This window comes from Eptesicus fuscus, chromosome 20 (assembly GCF_027574615.1).
Source record: "Eptesicus fuscus isolate TK198812 chromosome 20, DD_ASM_mEF_20220401, whole genome shotgun sequence".
NCBI lineage: Eukaryota > Metazoa > Chordata > Mammalia > Chiroptera > Vespertilionidae > Eptesicus > Eptesicus fuscus.
The window spans coordinates 3,319,592-3,338,507 of NC_072492.1; the positions used below are offsets into that span (position 1 = coordinate 3,319,592).

General features: G+C 43.7%; 1 protein-coding gene across 1 annotated transcript in view; it reads right to left on the reverse strand.

The window, feature by feature from the left end:
- Positions 1-18,916, reverse strand: part of NCOR1 (nuclear receptor corepressor 1) — a 207,516-nt gene that overhangs the window by 52,451 nt on the left and 136,149 nt on the right. The window contains exons 21-23 of the mRNA XM_054709719.1: positions 15,304-15,853; positions 11,350-11,479; positions 3,380-3,575 (exon numbers count right to left, since the gene is read on the reverse strand). Coding sequence (XP_054565694.1) covers positions 3,380-3,575; positions 11,350-11,479; positions 15,304-15,853 — 876 coding nt within the window. The remainder of the gene's footprint in view (positions 1-3,379; positions 3,576-11,349; positions 11,480-15,303; positions 15,854-18,916) is intronic.

Genomic DNA, 18,916 nt, shown 5'->3' on the forward strand with positions numbered 1-18,916 from the left:
CCCATGTGGACACAAGATGGCCACCACAAGATGGCCAGCAGGGGAGGGCAGTTGGGAGGGACCAGGCCTGCAAGGGAGGGCAGTTGAGAGGGACCAGGCCAGCATGGGAGGGCAGTTGGAGGCAATCAACCCTGCAGGGGAGGGCAGTTAGGGGTGACCAGGCCGGCAGAGGAGGAAAGTTGGGGGCAAACAGGCTGGCAGGGGAACAGTTAGGCATCAATCAGGCTGGCAGCGGAGTGGTTAGGGGGTGATCAGGCTGGCAGGCAGAAGCGGTTAGGAGCAATCAGGAAGACAGGCAGGCGAGCAGTTGGGAGCCAGCAGTCCTGGATTGGAGAGGGTGCAGGCTGGGCTGAGGGACAACCCCGCTCCGTGTATGAATTTCATGCACTGGGTCTCAGGTTCTATATAATTTATCATTATCATGACAGATGTTCTCATAATTTAAATGCTTTTAGGTCCTTCTGCTCAATCCATTTATACTTTGTGGTTCATTTAATTAATTTCTTCAATGTAATTACTGAGTAATTACTGACACATTATGTCAATTACTGAGTTAGAGTTTAAGAATTTTCTAGATACAATATAGTAAAAACCCAAAGTTATCAATGTTTTTACCTTCATTCGAGAAATATTCACTTAGCATCTAATACATACCCAGCCTTGGTGGGTATTATACTCTGGCTCACATTTTTACTTGCATAAGGTTTACATTTAAACATTAACAATCTCCTATTTAAAACTCTAATATAAGCAGTTCAACGTGTCATATAACTAATAACTCATTATTAGTGTGACTGGGGTGGGAGTCAGCAGGATCAGTTAAGTACCACAGTTCCTGTTTTACATTAAACAGCCCTTGAAATGCATGGCATTCTACAGCTAATAGCTCTTACCTATAAAAGGTACTTGCAAAGAGTCTTCTGAATGACTGTAAAAAAACTAAACCATAATCACAGAACACTTTACTATCGTAGCACACAGACCATAAATTTTCACCAGGACACATGTGCCATCTAATAACCAACCATACCAAAACTTACTAAATTTTAGAAATCACTGCCTTTCTTCTTTTAAAAGAAATATGTATCATGTACCAACTAAAAAAGCATGCATATCTCAAATCTGTCTCTTGAAATAACAGTGATATAACAATGATAACAGTACCTTTGTGGTATCTATTTATATTATTATTACATAACTAGTGGCCTAGTACATTGAAAGAAAATTAACTAAAAGAAACATTTTAATATTGCTATTCACCCTTTCTCTAATAATAGAAGTGTCAACCAAATTCACTATCGACAATGACAGATGGAAACATACGTGTGTGACTGGCACCAGCAAGAGCTTTATATGTATCACGCATGTGCAAGCGCAAGTCAACTTAGCCATATATATATATATATATATATATATATATATACACACACACACACACACACACACACACACAATAAACTTGCTTAATTAGACCTGCTTTCTGACATAGCTAAACTTTTTCCAGCCCAGTGAAGCACCCCAACTTCTCTTTCAGGTAACTGTCAACAACACAGCAGTAAATATCAACACAAAGCAGATTATTATTGTAGATCATGCAGGGAGAGCAAAGGGTAAAATACTTAACTGCAGCAGTGTTTGACTATATTCTGTGCAGTGAGAAAACCTGAAGTCATTTTCAAGGTCCACCATTTCTTACTTCTTTTCAGTAAGGTCAAGTTTCTAAGCTTTCTAAATCTCCATTTTCTGGCTAATGAAAAGAAAATAGGATTCCACTGAGTCGCCTACCTACCTACTCTAGGACTTCTGCGAGGATCAAATGAGATGAGGCACGGGAAAACACTTCACAGACATTTGGTTAAAGTGTAAAATGTTTCCACCTGGCTATAAAGCAAGTCATGTTTCTGGGCTGAAGAAACTCCAAGGAGGCTAGTCACTAGGGAGAGGAAGCTGGGCATTGCTATGTGATGTTATTACCCGGTGCTCACAGCTACTGTTTCTGGGCTGAGCTGGGCTGTGGGCTGCATTTTTCGCCATGGGATCTTGGCAGCGTCAGCTGTGATTTGGTGAGCTGTCACTCCAGGGTGGTGGCAGGGCCTGTGTCCCACTTGGGGGAAGCCAAGTGTTGCTTTGCGGGTGCCAGGTCCGTAGTACTGTTTCTCTGTAAATGGCCAGTGCGCATCATGGCAGCTCCTGCGTTGAGCATCTGCCCCCTGGTGGTCAGTGTGCGTCAGAGCAACCAGTCGGACACTTAGCATATTAGCCTATTATGTATATATGGACTGGAGGCCCGATGCACGAAGATTCGTGCAAGAATGGGCCTTCCTTTCCCTGGCTGCCAGCACCGCCTTTGCTCCGGCTCAGAGTGGCTGGGGCAGTGTGGAATGCCTGTGTCATCTCCATGGCGACGACGCAAGTGTCCCGCCCCCAGCCGCTCAGCGCCTGTGTATGCAAATTAACCTGCCATCTTTGTTGGGTTAATTTGCATACTCACTCCTGACTGGCTGGTGGGCATCGTGGAGGTACAATCAATTTGCATTTTTCTTTTATTAGTGTAGATAATATATTAATTAGTATGCAATATTATATTACATTATATGTTATATATATATATATATATATATATATATATATATAAGAAATAAGGCTGAACATGTGTTATAAAACCATACTGAATGTTCATTCTTTTTTTTTTTTTTAATATATTTTTATTGATTTCAGAGAAGGGAGAGGGAGAGAAAGAAAAATATCAGTGATGAAAGAGAATCATTGATGGGCTGCCTCCTGCACACCCCACAGTGGGGATCGAGCACACAACCCAGGTATGTGCACTGAACGGGAATCGAACCATGACCTCCTGGTTCATAGGCCGATGCTCAACCACTGAGCCATGTGGGTTGGGCTGAATGTTCCTTTTTTTTTTATGGGTTACAATCCCCTCAAGGTAGATAGAAAATTTGTACTTCACAAAGAAGAAAACTAAAACTCAAAAAGGTTAAGGGATTTGGCCATGGCCACACAACTGGTAATGCTGGGGTGAGGGTTAAGTCAAGGTCTGACTGGCCTCTATACACTACACAAAGTTGCAGAGAATTAGAGTATTAACCTATCACTGTGATTTGTTTGGAGGACAAGATAACAATTCATTCTTTAAAACTCAGATGACGAGCATAAAGCATGGTTTTTTATACATATAAATGAACAGCAGAAAATTCAATAATACTAACATTACTTAATAATTTCACTGAAGTCAATTCATCTGCTCTGAAAAAGTATAATGTATCAATTAATACGATAGTAAATTACAAAGCACAAAGGCCACTACCTTTGAGTATGACTTTGTTTCCTTTTAGGCCAGTTTTGTGATGATAGCTCTACCTACCTTCCCACTCTCTCTTTGGACTCTTGGAGGTGCCACAGGGACTTGTGGAACTTCTACATTCCAAATCCATCTGTTCCTGCCTCTGCCGCTGCTCTTCCAGGAGTGCTGACTCATGCATCGCTTTAATGTGTCGCTGGTAGAGGGCATAGCCACTCACTTGGGTTCCAATTGGCATGTTACATGGGGCGCAGGACACCTACAGGAAGGAAAAAAATTAAATATGCCATGACCAACATAATAATTACCATCTGTTGCAACTAATGCTTATTTCTGTTATATTACTGGTCAAAGTGATTTTACCATGTTTTAACTGAAATAATCTTCAAGTATAATGATTAAAATGCTAAACAGTTACTTTCAGAAATGAACACAATATAAATCACAAAAGTTGTAATAAGGTAAATCAAATTAGAAATTAAAACACTGTCTGCTACTAACTTATGATGATCAAATCCTTGGTAGCTCAGCCCTTCGTCCTTACCCCTCCTCTCAATGTCCTCTTTTTACCGCAGACAATCAGTTGGAGTACAGGGGAGTCTCCCCAGTTGGCCAAGATGGCGACAGGAGGAAGTTCTTTCACTGAGGGGTCAAACACTAGAAGGATGAATGGACAGGGCCCCAGAAGGCCATAAATCTAGAAATATGAATGGAAAGGCCACAATGTGCCAAAAGCTAGGAAGATGAATGGATAGAAAAAAAGAAAAAAAAGCCCTCCCCTCCCTATTCCTATACGAACAGGAGGCTTGAGCAGGAAGAAAGAGAAATGGTCTTGGAGACAGGGAGTCCACTGTTCTTCCAAGTTGTATGGCACCTAAATAAAACCTCTTTCCTTTTTTTTTTTATCCTCACCTGAGGATATGTTTTTATTGATTTTGAGAGAAGAAGGGAGAGAGAGGGAAACATTGATTTGAGAGAGACATATCCATCAGCTGCCTCCTGTATGCACCATGCCCCAACTGGGGATTGAACACACAATCTAGCTATGTGCCCTAACCGGGAATCAAACCCAGAATCTTTATGATATATAGGACTCCACTCAACTGAGCAACCCTGCTGGGCAAAACCTCTTTCCTTTTGCTCCAGCACCTGCCTCACAAGTTTGGCTTTCGTTGCAGTAGGCAGGCAAACGTCCGTTTTTTGTTTTTTGTTCAGTTACAGTTTTTGAGGACTCTGCTGGGACAGCATGGACCTCAAGCAAGCCCTGGAGGGCTCGGGTGGGGTTCCAGCGGCCTGTGGCAGGCCGGCCCAGGGACAGTGAGACTGTGGGACTTCCCAGCAGCTGCCAAGAGCTTTTCTCAGGGAATTTGCCTGCACCCCTTCTCTAGGTGTCAGCCACCTGAAATGCTTGGCTGGTGGAAGGAAACGGGTTTTGGGGGAGAGGAACTCCAAGACTGCACACCAGGGTCCTCTCTCCCTGCCGCTCAGGCTTCGTGCTGCTCGGGCTTCATGCCACTGGGGTCCTGCTAGCACTGCTGTGGCGTCGGCTGGCAGGAGGTAAGACAGTAAGAGCTGCTTGCGAGTACTCATTTGGAATAACGGAATTAGGGATCCAATTTTTGTTCATATGTCCCCACTTTGTCTGGGGTCTGGCTATGGCTATGGTTTTGGGTTTGTACTTTTGTGCCATTGGGGTGTTCTGTTTCGACTCCTGAAGGGAGCCCACTGGGCCGAATTTTAGAAGACTGGTCCTTGTACAGCTATGGTCTAATGACTAAGAAGGAATTGGTTTTCTACTGTAACACTGCTTGGCCTATGTATCCTTTATACTAGGGAAAAATAGGTTCCCTAAATTACTACTCCATCACACAATTGGAATTGTTTTGCCAATGGTCAGGGAAATGGAATGAAATCCCTTATGTCCAGGTGTTCATGTTTTTATAGGCTAAGGATTCGGCAAAGAAAGGGAACAACTTAATGATCCAGAGAAGGGAACTGGCTCCAAAACTCCCTCCAATAGAAAGATACAGAAGAAAAGAAGAAAGGAAATGAGTCTCTTTAATGCCCAGCAACCGAGGGACCCAGGGTTAGCAGCAGGAGGATTTCCCCCTTCACCCGCCCCCCACTTCCGCTGCTGATGCCCCTGAGATAGAGCCAGAGGGGCGGCAGGCCCACCCCGTATGCTGAAGAAATGGACTCCCCCTCAATGTCCTGGCAGGGCACCCAATTTGGCCAGAGAGCATCCCTACCTGGAGCAGGACAATTCCCTTTGAGGCAATACCCTATAAGCCGAATAAACCAGAAAGACCAGTCTGATGGCTTCCTTAAGGCCCACACTCCATTTCTACTTCAGATTTAATGAACTGGAAGAATTCCAACACCTCATACAGGGAGGATCCTCAGAAAATGGTAGATCTTATCACATCCACTTTTGCCATTCACCACCCAAACTGGGCAGATGTCTAGGCTCTTCTTAACATCCTGCTAACAGCTGACGGAAAGGTGGCTGGTTATATTAAATCAGGCTAATGGAGAAGCTCATCACCTCCATCAAGAGAATCTCAGTGGGATCCCCCACCCAGCCAGGGCAAATCCCTTGACAGAGCTCAACTGGGACCTGAACAGCAGGGACTGGGACCTGAACAGCAGGGACCTAGACTCCCTAGAACATTATAGAAAGTGCATATAGGACAGGCTTACGAAAGGGGTGCCTGGACAAAAGGGCCTGAATGTGATATGCGCTGTTCAACAGAGACCAAATGCAGATCCTTCTGAATTTTTAGAAAGGATCTATCAGGCCTATCAAAAGCACACTGATATTGACCCACAGGCACCAGAAAATGTCCAGATGGTAAATGTGACTTTTATTGGGCAAAGTGCCTGCAGATCAAAAGGAAGCTCAAGCATTTAGACAAGATGTTGGGAATTAATCCCTCCCAGCTGGTGGACAGAGCCTTTCGAGCTTACCATGCCCGGGAAACAAGGACACTGAAGCAGGCCACTGTCACCTTAGAAACAGTGCGGGGCAACCAGAAGGAGAGGTGGGATCCGAAAGGAAAAGGGAAAGACCCACTAGGCGCCAATCAATGTGCCTATTGTAAAGAAACTAGATCACATGACAACAAGATGGCTGCCATGCCTCTGGGCACTAGCAGCAACCTCTGACATCCTACGGAATGGATAGAGGAATACCCCACTAGAACTGAGAAGGCAACTGAGGTAGCAAAACTTCTACTCAAAGAAATAATCCCTAGGTTTCAACTTCCTTACACCATTCAAAGTGACACTGAACCGCTGTTTACTTCAGAAATCTCCCAGGAGATAGGACAGGCACTACAGACTCAATGGAAACTGCATGAATCTTGGAGACCCATCTACAGGGAAGACTGAGAAAATAAGCCACACAAGCCCTGGCCGGGCAGCTCAGCTGGTTAGAGCATCATCCCGATATGCCACAGTTGTGGGTTTGATCCCTGATCAGGGTACATACAAGAATTAACCAATGATTGCATAAATAAGTGGAACAACAAATTGATGTTTCTCTCTCTAAATCAATCAATAAATAAAAACTAAAAAAAAAAAAGAAAAGAAAAAGAAAATGAACCACAGAATAAAGAAGACCCTGGTGAAATATGCCAGGAAGCACATTTGAAATGCGACTAGGCACTCCCTACTGCCTTGCTCCCGATTAGGGCAGCACTCTGAAGTGGGGCTTAAATTAAGTCCTCTCAAACAGTTTATGAAAGACCCTTCCAAGTGTCTGTTTTAGGAGCACCTCCTTTAGATTTAGAACAGCAATCAAACATCAAATAATATGTACAACAGCCCAGGCAAACACTAACAATTTTGCACAAGTTTGCTCATTGCGGGTCTATCTACTTAACTGACGAGCCCTTACACCCATTCCAGCCTGGAGACTGTCTTACTGAAGACCTGGAAGATTCAAGTTAGCCGAGCAATGGGCCAGTCCCTGTGATGACCTGCTGACGACACCCTCTTCCCCAGAGCTCACGGGAATCAAGCCTGGACCCACCCTCACGGTAAAGCCGGTGCTGCCTGAGGAGGACTCGGGTTTGCTGCTGCTGTTGATACTGCGAGGGGCAACTGGACCTGCAATCCCGAGAGGTTTAAAATTCCTCTTTCGGGAAGGAGCAGCGCCTCCCACAGCTAAGTGGCAACATTACTTCTCCTTTTATTATTTTGTTTACAATTGCTCCACTCTATGCCCAGGCTTAGACTGACAACGCCTTTGTCTGCATTCCCCAGAAAGTGGCTTCCTTGGCAAACGTGTCCTGCCGTTGGGTGTGCCACCCAGAGCCCTACTCAAGATTAGACCCGGCAGATCCCTTCGTCTCTCCGGTCTCTGACTTCACTACAACCCCTGCCGACCGGCACACCCTCACCCAGCACCTGCTCTGTCTGCCCAGGAGCTTTCACTGTGGCAGCCCGTCGGCAACACTGGCTTTGAAACAGAAAGCAGAATACCAGCTCCGCTTGTCACAGGGCCACCCTCTAGAAACCACGTATGCCGCCTTCACAGCAATCCTCCCTCGTGTAAAGGCTTCCTCCATTCCTGACCCCCCTCTCCTTTTAGTAGACAGTAAGAATCTCTGGACCCACGGGTAGGTAAGACTATGAAGAAACTACAGAAGATGAGACCTTCATCCATTTACTCTTGTAAGATTACAAGGGTCCAGAGTTTGTTTGTTTTAAATATATTTGTATTGATTTCAGAGAGAAAGGGAGAGGAAGAGAGACAGAAACATCAATGATGAGCGGGAATCATTGATTGGCTGCCTCCTGCACGTTGGACCGAGCCTGCAACCCAGGCATGTGCCCTTGATCGGAATTGAACCTGGAACCTTTGGGTCCCCAGGCTGACGCTCTATCCACTGAGCCAAACCAGCTAGGGCAAGGGTCCAGAGTTTTGAAGGGGAAGTTGTTACCACAGTCAGTCAGTTGGAGCATCAGGGAGTCTCTACAATTGGCCAAGATGGCAGCAGAGGAGGTTCTTACACTGAGCACACCAAAAGCTAGAAAGATATCCAATCTGTAAAATTGCAAACCAAGTGCATTGCACCTAAGGCTAGCAAGATAACTGAATGGGGGGAAAAATAAAGACCTCCCCAGTCCCTATCCCTATAATAATGGTGGACTTGAACAGGAAGAGAGTGGTCTTTGAGATATGAGTCCACCATTCTCCCATGTCTCCTAGGTCAAATGGAACCTGATGAAACCTCTTTCCTTTTGCACCAACACCTGCCTCACAAATTTGGCTTTTGTGGCAGCAGGCAGCTGAACCTGTGTTTTTTCAGTTATACTCTCACCAGGTAACGGTATCCTCTTTTGTGGATTTAAAGGTCATCTATATGTTAACAACTCATAAATTTCTATTTCTAAAACATTTTCCTCCAAAGTCTACACTTAGAAAAATTGCCTAACAACTCCACTTGGATATCTCAAAGCTCCTCAAAACCTATATGCAAAATTGAACTTTTCATTTTCTAAACTCAATGTTTCTCCTACAGTGATCTCCATTTTAGAAAACTGAACCTCAGCAGCTTCAGCCAGACACTGGCAGTCATCCTTAACTAATCAATCTCTTCAACTCCCACAACTAATTCATTAACATATCAATTCTCCTCCAGTCAGAAATCAAGTGTTATTTCTTCGATTAGGTTATCCCTAACCATTATACAGGCTGGGGCAAAAGCAGATTTACATTTGTTAGTAAATGAAACAGTTTATTCTTGTATTATTATTTATTATTATGTTGCTTTCCATACGAACAACTACTTTATTTCATGAATACAAAATAATCCTGGGGAAGTAGACACCTAACCTTTTTTATTTTTTTTTTAAATATATTTTATTGATTTTTTACAGAGAGAAAGGGAGAGGGATAGAGAGTTAGAAACATCGATGAGAGAGATACATCGACCAGCTGCCTCCTGCACATCCCCCACTGGGGACGTGCCCGCAACCAATGTACATGCCCTTGACCGGAATCAAACCTGGGACCTTTCAGTCCGCAGACCGACGCTCTATCCACTGAGCCAAACCGGTTTCGGCAACACCTAACCTTTTTTAGAAGCTGTTATCTAAAGACTTCCATGGTGTTTTCTGTACTATAAGTAAAAAATATCACTGAATGTTAACACACACATAATTTTCTTGCTTTTGTGCTTTGGCTTATATGTAAACATGGCCTTTCCTATTTTGCTACAAAAAGTCAAATGAAGTGTTCTGGTCTAACCAAAGTATTATTTCCTAAGTCGAATCTTATTCACATGTCTCAACAAGAAGGAAGCTCTCATTTTAAATGTTTAAAAAAATTTTTTTTTAATTTTTTGCTTTTCCTTTTCTCTCATTTTAATTTTTTAAAAAATATATTTTTATTGATTTCAGAGAGGGAGAGATAGAAACATCAATGGTAAAAGAGAATCCTTGATTGGCTGCCTCCTGCATGCCCCTCCTGGGGATTGAGCCCGCAATCCGGGCATGTGCCTTGACCTCCTGGTTTTATAGGTTGATGCTCAACCACTGAGCCACGCTGGTTGGTCTCATTTTAATTTTTATTATGATTTTTTTCTATGTCTTATGATCACAACCAATCTAAGTTTTTTGAAGTCAGAGATTATAATATGTGTATATTCCATACAGCATTAAATGCTGTCTTGAACTGGGTAGATATTCAATAAATATCCATTTGAAGAAACTGATGAATAACAAATGTTTCATGATTTTTTTTTTGTGAGCCTATCACATACGCACACTTAACTTTTCCCAATTATCATATGAGTTAACACATTTTTTGTGCTTTTGTTTGTTAATCCTCACCCGAGGATATTTTTCCTATAATTTTTAGAGAGAGTGTAAGGAAGGGGGAGAGACAGAGAGAGAAAAAACATCGATGTGAGAGACACATCGACTGGTTGCCTCCTGCACACGCCCCTGACTGGCAGGGGATTGAGCCTGCAACTGAGATACATAACCTTGACCAGAATTGAACTAGGACCCTTCAATCCGAGGACCAACACTCTGTCCACTGAGAAAACTGGCTAGGGCACAATAAAGCAGGAGATAGGACATAACTAAGTAAAAGAACAATACCCAAGATTGGAATTCACTACCAAAAGGGAATCAAACTTGAAGGTAAAATATAAATAAAACTAGATTTGGAATTATATACTGAAGTTAGCCATACTCTATACTTCATTCTAAATATTCAAAACCTATTTATTCTACTACTGTCTTATAGCAAAACAAACAAATCAAAAGCAGAAGTTACTAATATTTATGGCTAGAGAATTATATTTCGTTTGTGTTTTTTTTTCATAGAAATGACCATCTCAATCAATCATCACAATGAATCTAATACGAATATCCAACAGATAAATAAACAAAATGGATATTATAAATCTTAAAAAGGAAGAAGATTCTGACACATGTTACAACATGATTAATCTTGAGGACATTATGCTGAGTGAAATAAGCCAGTCATAAAAAGACAAATACTTATATTCCACTTATATGAGGTACCTAAAGTAGTCAAAATCATAAAACAGAAAGTAGAACAGTGGTTACCAGGAACTGGGAGATGGGGAAAAGGAGAGTTATGGTTTAATGGGAATAGAATTTCAGCTTTACAAGATGAAAATATTCTGGAGATCTGTTTCACAACAATTATGAATATACTTAACACTACTCAACAGTACACTTAAAAATAGTTGATGATAAATTTTAGTACCCCAATTTTTTTAAATCCTCAATTGAGGACATGTGTGTGTTTTTTTAACTGAATTTTTAGAGAGAGAAGAGGGAGGAGAAACACCAGTGTGAGAAACATTGATCAATTGCCTTCCTACACACCCCAACCAGGGATTGAACAATGCTCCAACCAATTGAGCCACCTAGCCAAGGCTTTTACCATAGTTTCTTTAAAAATCAAGTATTGATTAAAGGAGAGAAGAAATGTGTCTACAGGTCTTTGTTTTTCAACTTTACTTTTCTTACTCATATTAAGCACTTACCATTGGTGGAATAACAGCAGCTCGATGCTGCAGCTGTGGCAGGTCCAGTGGATTTGGTTTCATTGGGGATGAGACCAGTATAGATCCAGTGGGATTTAACATTGAAGGCTTTGAGTCCATAGGAAACATTCTGCAATTGGCAATTATAAAAAAAGAAGTTAACATATTCTTATTTAAGACTTTAAATACAGAGTGGGGCAAAAGCAGGTTTACAGTTGTGAGCATGTGAAACACCGAGTATATTCTTGTATTATTTTCCATACAAACAACTATAAACCTACTTTGCCACACCCTGTATACTAGTATAATCACCATAAATCCTTCTAAGTCAATACGTACACACACACACACACACACACACATCACATTAACCTTACAAGATATTTGTACAGTACAGAGAAATTATAATGCTAATTACCCTGGTAAAAAAATCTAATACGGATTAATAGGTTGAAATTTATCTGAATTTAATCATCTGCATCTAACCAACTAAATAGTTTGAGCAAATGCCGTTATTAAAATGTTAGGTACTAATTTACCACTAATACAGATTACAAACTAGTTACCTGTTACAAAATGGTTTGCTAGGATCACAGAGTATTTTTAAAAACATTTATATAAACCACTGTCCTTTTAAAATTGAGAATTTCACCCAGAATTCCAGACTCCTGGTTTCTTACGTAAATTGGAAAGAAATGGTAACGTGAAACCAGCATTCCCACAGAGCAAGAACATGCTAACTTGCAGCAGCTGCCCTTGTAGCTCCTCCGTTTAGCACAGCATCTGCCATCTTATACTCCACTGGCTTCACTCGTTTTCAGTACTACACTTGAGTTTAGAAAATTACTAGTATACAATAGTGCCACACCTTACGGGCCTGATTATATTTCCAAATGTTGTCAGTTATTGGGGGAGGTAACATTTAAAAGGTATAAATTGATGAGAAAATTAGAATGTATAAAAGAAAATAATTTACATTTTACATGAGAATAAAGATGATATTAAAGATGTAGAAAATTGAAAGCATTATTTTGATAGTTTGAAAGGGATATTGACTTCAGAAATGTCATTCAGAGACCACCATATATTTCCAATAAATTTCTGATTTTCAAGACTACTGTCCTGCTCATCTCTTATGATGCTCCTCCATTTAGATTAACTGCTATCCAAATTTTTGCTTCATTTATAAATATAGTTACCAAAACGAATAGTGCAAAACATAGAAAATCCTTATTTTAGATTAGATGTTTCATTAAAAAATACCTAAAAAAGGACAACACAGCTTAAATCCACTCATGCTAATCCCAGTCAAAGTCTGGGACAAGTAAAATCTAGATTATAATGACGTGAGGGGAAACGATTTCGAGATGGTTGAATTTTCTGGAAAAACCAATGGTTAAGTAGGAACCCTTATTTTAATTCCTGTTGATTAAAATTCTAGTATTTAAGATATAAAAATCTCTTTGGAAAAATATCACTATGATGCTTGATCTCATTATTCTAGCATTAAATCTCATTCTAGAGTAAATAAGATATAAATATACTGGCTATGGACTGAAAGCACAACACCACCAGCAAGATACACTATGAACAGAATTGGCTATCTGCTGAGTGCCTTATTTGCCTTTTTCTAATTAAAATGGGGGGTGAAAAACAGGATTAAATTGGGTTTCTCATTAACCTTTGCACTCGGATGTCGAGATTAAAATTACTCTTTGAATGTATCAATAATTTGAAATATAAAAAAATCCAAATAAATAAGTTTGTATGAAAAGAAACTCCAGTTTTTTATTCTACTGCGGCGCTTTGTAAAATCTGGGGTATTTAAAAAATTAAATCCCGAGTAGAATAAAGGAATCGAGAAAAAAGCAAGCGAGTGCAAAGGGTTAAATGAGGTTTTAGTCTAATTCATTTCTAGAATTTGTATCAATCTAGCATTCTACTGTGATTCTAAGTGACTCCATTTCTTTCAAAGAAAAGGAACCACCAGGAAATCAAATATCTATATACTAGAGGCCTGTTGCACGAAATTTGTGCACGGGGGGGGGGGGGGGGGGGGGGTGGGGGGGGGGTGTCCCTCAGCCCAGCCTGCACCCTCTCCAATCTGGGACCCCTTGAGGGATGTCCAACCGCCCATTTACGGGCAGTCGGACATCCTGCCAGCTCCCAAATGCCCTCCCCTACAGGCCTGGTCACCCCTTAACTGCCTTCCCCTGCAGGCCTGGTCACCCCCCAACTGCCCTCCCCTACAGGCCTGGTTCCCCCCAACTGCCCTCCCCTGCATGCCTGATCCCCCCCCAACTGCCCTCCCCTGCATGCCTGATCCCCCCCCCAACTGTCCTCCACTGCAGGTCTGGTGTCCCCCCCCCAAACTGCTCTCCCCTGGAGGCCTGCCCCCCCCCCCAACTGCCCTCCCCTGCCGGCCCGGTCACCCCTAACTGCCCTCCCTGCTTGACTGATTGCCCACAACTGCCCTCCCCTGCAGGCCTGGTCTCCCCTCAACTGCCCTCCCTTGCTGGCCTGGTCTCCCCCAACTGCCCTCCCTTGCTGGCCTGGTCACCCCCAACTGCCCTCCTCTGCTGGCCTGGTCCACCCCTAACTTCCCACAACTGCCCTCCCCTGCAGGTCATCTTGTGGCGGCCATCTTGTGTCTACATGGGGGCAGCCATCTTTGACCACATGGGGCGGCCATCTTGTGTCTTGGAGCGACAGTCAATTTGCATATTACTCTTTTATTAGATAGGAGGATATAAAAGGCTAATATGCAAAGTGTTCCCTTGGGAGTTCAACCAGGAGACCGGGAGTTCAATTGCTCACTATGATGTGTGCTGACCACCAGGGGGCGGCACGGAATGAAGGCAGGCCCTGGCTGGCAGCCAGGAGGCCCCGATCTGCTCTGATTGCTGGCCAAGCCTAGGGACCCTACCCGTGCATGAATTTTGTGCACCGGGCCTCCAGTATTACATAAAGTAGCATCTATTTCTGTAAAATACATAGTTTTATACTGGAATTTTTTATAAAACCATAAAGATGATATATTCTTATATTAATTTAACTAGAGGCCTGGTGCACAAAATTCATGCAGGGTAGAGTCCCTAGGCCTGGGTGGCAATCAGGGCTGATCTGTGGGGCGATTGGGGGGTCACTGCTGGCACTCACCTTGGCTGGCCTGGCACCGCCCACTCACTGGTCACCTCCCTCTGCAGGGCAAATGGCGGGACAATCAGGGGCCCCCACTGGCGCCCACCTTGGCTGGCCTGGGCCCTGTGGGCAGCTCCTGCATTGAGAGTCTGCCCCCTGGTGGTCAGTGTGCATCACAGTGACCGGTCATTTTGCCGTTTGGTCAATTTGCATATTAGGCTTTTTTATTATATAGAATAACTAAAAGTATTTATAAATTAATTTGTATTATACCTGATATTTTAAATTACAAATAAAGCATCTAAAATTTTAACTGATAAAAAAGTGATCATTATAATTACCATTAACTTACATTTAAATTATTAAAATGCTTTTAGAAAACTTAACATGTTTCTCATGTCAATATTTTCTTACATCTAACACTGTGGGTACAGTGAGCCTTGGGGTTCTCAGAGCAAAAAAAGCTGGAACAAATACCTTTTGCATCCACCTTCATCATCATATCCTACTACTATCACTAGTAATGGCAGTCATCTGTGGTTTATTTTAGTTCACAACTTTCTCAGATGAAATCCCTTTTCTGCTATCATATGGAATGCATGCAACAACTAATGTAAAAAATATACAATTTTTTTCATTAAAAAATAATGATCACACAGTTGTTATTGGTTTAAAAAAATTTTAAAGCATACACACTACCTTTAATTTGCTGATGTTTATACAGCAGTACTTCCTGTAGCCAACAGCATTTCTCTGATTTAGTCATCGACCAACAGAGTAAAGATAGAATAATAGTTAATGAATGAGTCTCACCTCTGTCTCTCTGGCTCTCCATCCACGTCTTCATCAGCACTGCAGGTGGCACTGGAATCATTGTCTGACGGGGGTTCAGGCCTTTGGACATTTACCTGCTGAGCCACCACCAAATTGTCATCTCCAGGCTCTGTCTTCTCACTGGCTTTCTCCGGGTCCCTTTCTTTGGTATCACCTTCAACTTGAGACGGGTTGTTTTCAGGTACCCCCATTTCAACATCTACAGAGTCTGCTTTGGTAGTCGTGGGAAGATCAAGAACGGAAGTCACGTCAGCACTGTGCTCCTGATGTTCAATATCCATTGGCTCTGCTATCTCAACAGTGACACCATTATTCGCCTGGGTCACCACACTTTCATTTTCAGCTGGTTTTGTACTTGGAGCTGATGAGGGAGATGCACTGGGAGCAGTTTCAGTGGTACACTCATGCTCAGCTGCAGGTTCAGTGTTTCCTCGAGAAGTCAAATTTTCAGTGCTATCTTCGCTGGGCTTCACAGCTTCAACTGGTGAAGGAGAAGGAGCACTTTCTGTATCAGAACTATTTTCAGCACCTTAAAGATAATGATACAGCATAAAAATCTGATAATGAGCACGGTTCACGTGGTGATAGAAGCCATGCTTGAGAGCAGTTGTTTAGGACAGATTTCACTCCTTCAATGACCTCCCTAAAGTGTTACCACCATTGGGAAAGCCAGTTTTCTACAGAGCATGAAAGGGAAAGACCAAATTGTCTTGACCTTCTGAAACTGAAAGTGTAAAAGCTTTTAATGTCTAAAAATAATTTATATGAAATCTGAAAAACAAAGAAAGAAGGAAAAACAAAACCAAACAAAAACCATTCCCATAAATGGTAACATTCTGGACTGTTTCTACCAGCCTGATTCTGTGCTTTTCTTTTTACCAGTAATTTGCGACAAAAATATAACATGAATTACATCTGCAATTTTAAGTTTAATGTGGCGGCCACATTAAAAAACTGAACAGAGATTGCTAAAATTAACTTTAACAATATAGTTTATTTAACCCAATTGTCCAAATATCATTTAAACATGTAATCAATATAGAAAACTACTATGATGTTTTACCTTTTTTGGTACTAAGTCTTCAAAATCTGATTATATTTTACATTTTTAATACATCTCAATTTGCACTAGGCACATTTAAAGAGCTCAACAGCTACCACACTAGACAGCAAAGCTCTGTAATAATAGTACAGATTTCTAATGTAAAACGCTGTAGTCCTGCTCTTTTCCCTACATCATTTGTATCATCTTGTAAGTATACTAGAGGGCCGGTACATGAAATTCGTGCACAGGAGGGGAGGGGTGTCCCTCAGTCTGGCCTGCACCCTCTCACAATCTGGGACCCCTAGGGGAGAAGTCCAACTGCCGGTTTAGGCCCAATCCTGGACATCCCTCTCACAATTCAGGATGCTGTATGCACCACTGACCATACTTTTCATACAGGTGAAAGGCATCTTGCTGCTGTATGGGCAGCTACATTTTTTTTGCCCTGATTATAAAAAGTAGTATATAACATGAACCTTCTGAGGCGGTAGTACCATTTTCCCCATCTTATGGGTGGAAAAACTGAAGTAGAGAGAAGTTAAGTAATTGGCTTTATCATACAGTTGTAAGTGTCAGAATCAGGGCTGACCACAAAATGTGCAAGCTAGAGTCCACGCATGTCATCGCTGCATCATCCTGTTTTTTGAGTGTTAGAGTAGCCTTGCCAGGTTCTAATTTTTAAATCTAAGAGACTGTTCCCAATATATAGGGTAGGGTCCCTAGGCCTGGTCAGCGATCAGGGCCAATCTGTCGGGTGACGGGCAGGGCGAGTGGGGGACCCCTGCTGGCACCTGCGTTGGCTGGCAGCTTGGCAGCCCTGTCCCCTGCCGCTGGTCACCTCCCTCTACAGGGTGACCGGAAAGTGGAGCAATCGAGGTGTGGGGGGGTAGGGGGCCCTGGCACCCCCTTGGCTGGAGGCCTGGTGCTGCCTACGCATAGGCCCCAACCGGCGGCAGCTCCTGCATTGAGCGTCTGCCCCCTGTGGTCAATGCATGTCATAGCAACCATTCGTTCTGCTGTTTGGTCTATTTGCATATTAGAGTTTTATTTATTATACTAGCTTTCCCGTTGCAGGAAAAATCCTGCAATAGGATTTCCTGCTGTACTCTACTCTGCCTCCGTTCCTCCCTTGTCGCCCGCCTCGCCTTCTCCTCCAGCCCACCCGCATTTCCCTTCTCCCCCGCCCCGCCTCCGCCCCGCCCTTCTCCCCCGCCTCGCCTGCTCCTCCAGCCCACCCGCATTTCCCTTCGCCCCCGGCCCCGCCTCCGCCCCGCCCTTGTCGCCCGCGCCGCCTTCTCCTCCAGCCCGCCCGCGTTTCCCTTCGCCTCCGGCCCTGCCTCCGCCCCGCCCTTCTCCTCCCCCCGGCTTGCTTGCTTCTTCGAAGCTTTACTCCCTTCTGCAGCTCTTGGCTTCTTTGGACGCTGTCTTGATATGCAAATTAGCCGCCATCTTTGTTGGGGCAATTTGCATACTCGTCCTGATTGGTTGGTGGGCATGGCTTGGCTGGTGGGCGTGGCTTAGGTGTAGCGAAGGTGCGGTCAATTTGCATATTTGTCTATTATTAGATTAGACTAGAGGCCTGGTGCACGAAATTTGTGCTCTGGGCAGTGGGGGGGGGGGAGCAGTGTCCCTCAGCCTGACCTGCACCCTCTCGCAGTTCGGGACCCCTCAGGGGATGTGGGGAACAGGCCTAAGCCAACAGTTAGAAATCCCTCTCATAGTCCGGGACCCCTTGCTCCTTACTGCCCGCCTGCTCGCTGCTCCTTACCACTCAGCTCGCTGCTCCTTAGTGCTGCCACGGAGGCAGGAGAGGCTCCTGCCACCGCCACTGCGCTCGCCAGCCATGAGCCCTATCTTTCTGTGTAGTTGTCCGTGGGCCAACTGCTCTCTTCCTTCTCATTTAGGTTGAGCAGCATGTGAGGGCAGAGCATGCTGTCATGGAACGCAGAGGGCTGCCTGGAGCTGAGGGTAGTGGCTGGGCCCATGGGGTGAGAGATGGACACAGAGGACGCTATCTCACCCAATTGTGGGGGGGGCTGGCTGGCCTTCATCTGTCTGACCCCACCCAGGGAGGCACCTAGCAGGGTGTCTGCCTCTCCATTCTCCATCCTTCCACCTGTGACACCTGTCACCCTTCCATCTGTGACAACTGTCACCCCCCAAAGTGAGTTCAGCTCAATCCCTTAATGTAAATGGGCACGGGGCCGGGGGGCGGGGGGGCCCTCCACTCCAGTGCCCCCTGATTCCCAGCAACAGGACCTGGTCGACAGGACCTGGTCTCAGGACAGTGGCCACAGCTACAGAACATAGATCTGTTTCAAGAAAAGTTGGGAATGCAGACTTCAATATGAGCCCCTATTCCAAAAGGTGGCAGTTTATTCACATCGTGGCAAAGACACCTTCAAGAGTAACATAAGTGGGTACAGTCAGGGCCAAACCGGGCCATTTCCTCATCCAATCTCTCTGAGACACGTGGACAGAACCCAGTCTCAGCTCTTCGCAGGACCTTTCCGGGGATTTTTTTAAGCCTAAAGGACAGTAGTCTGT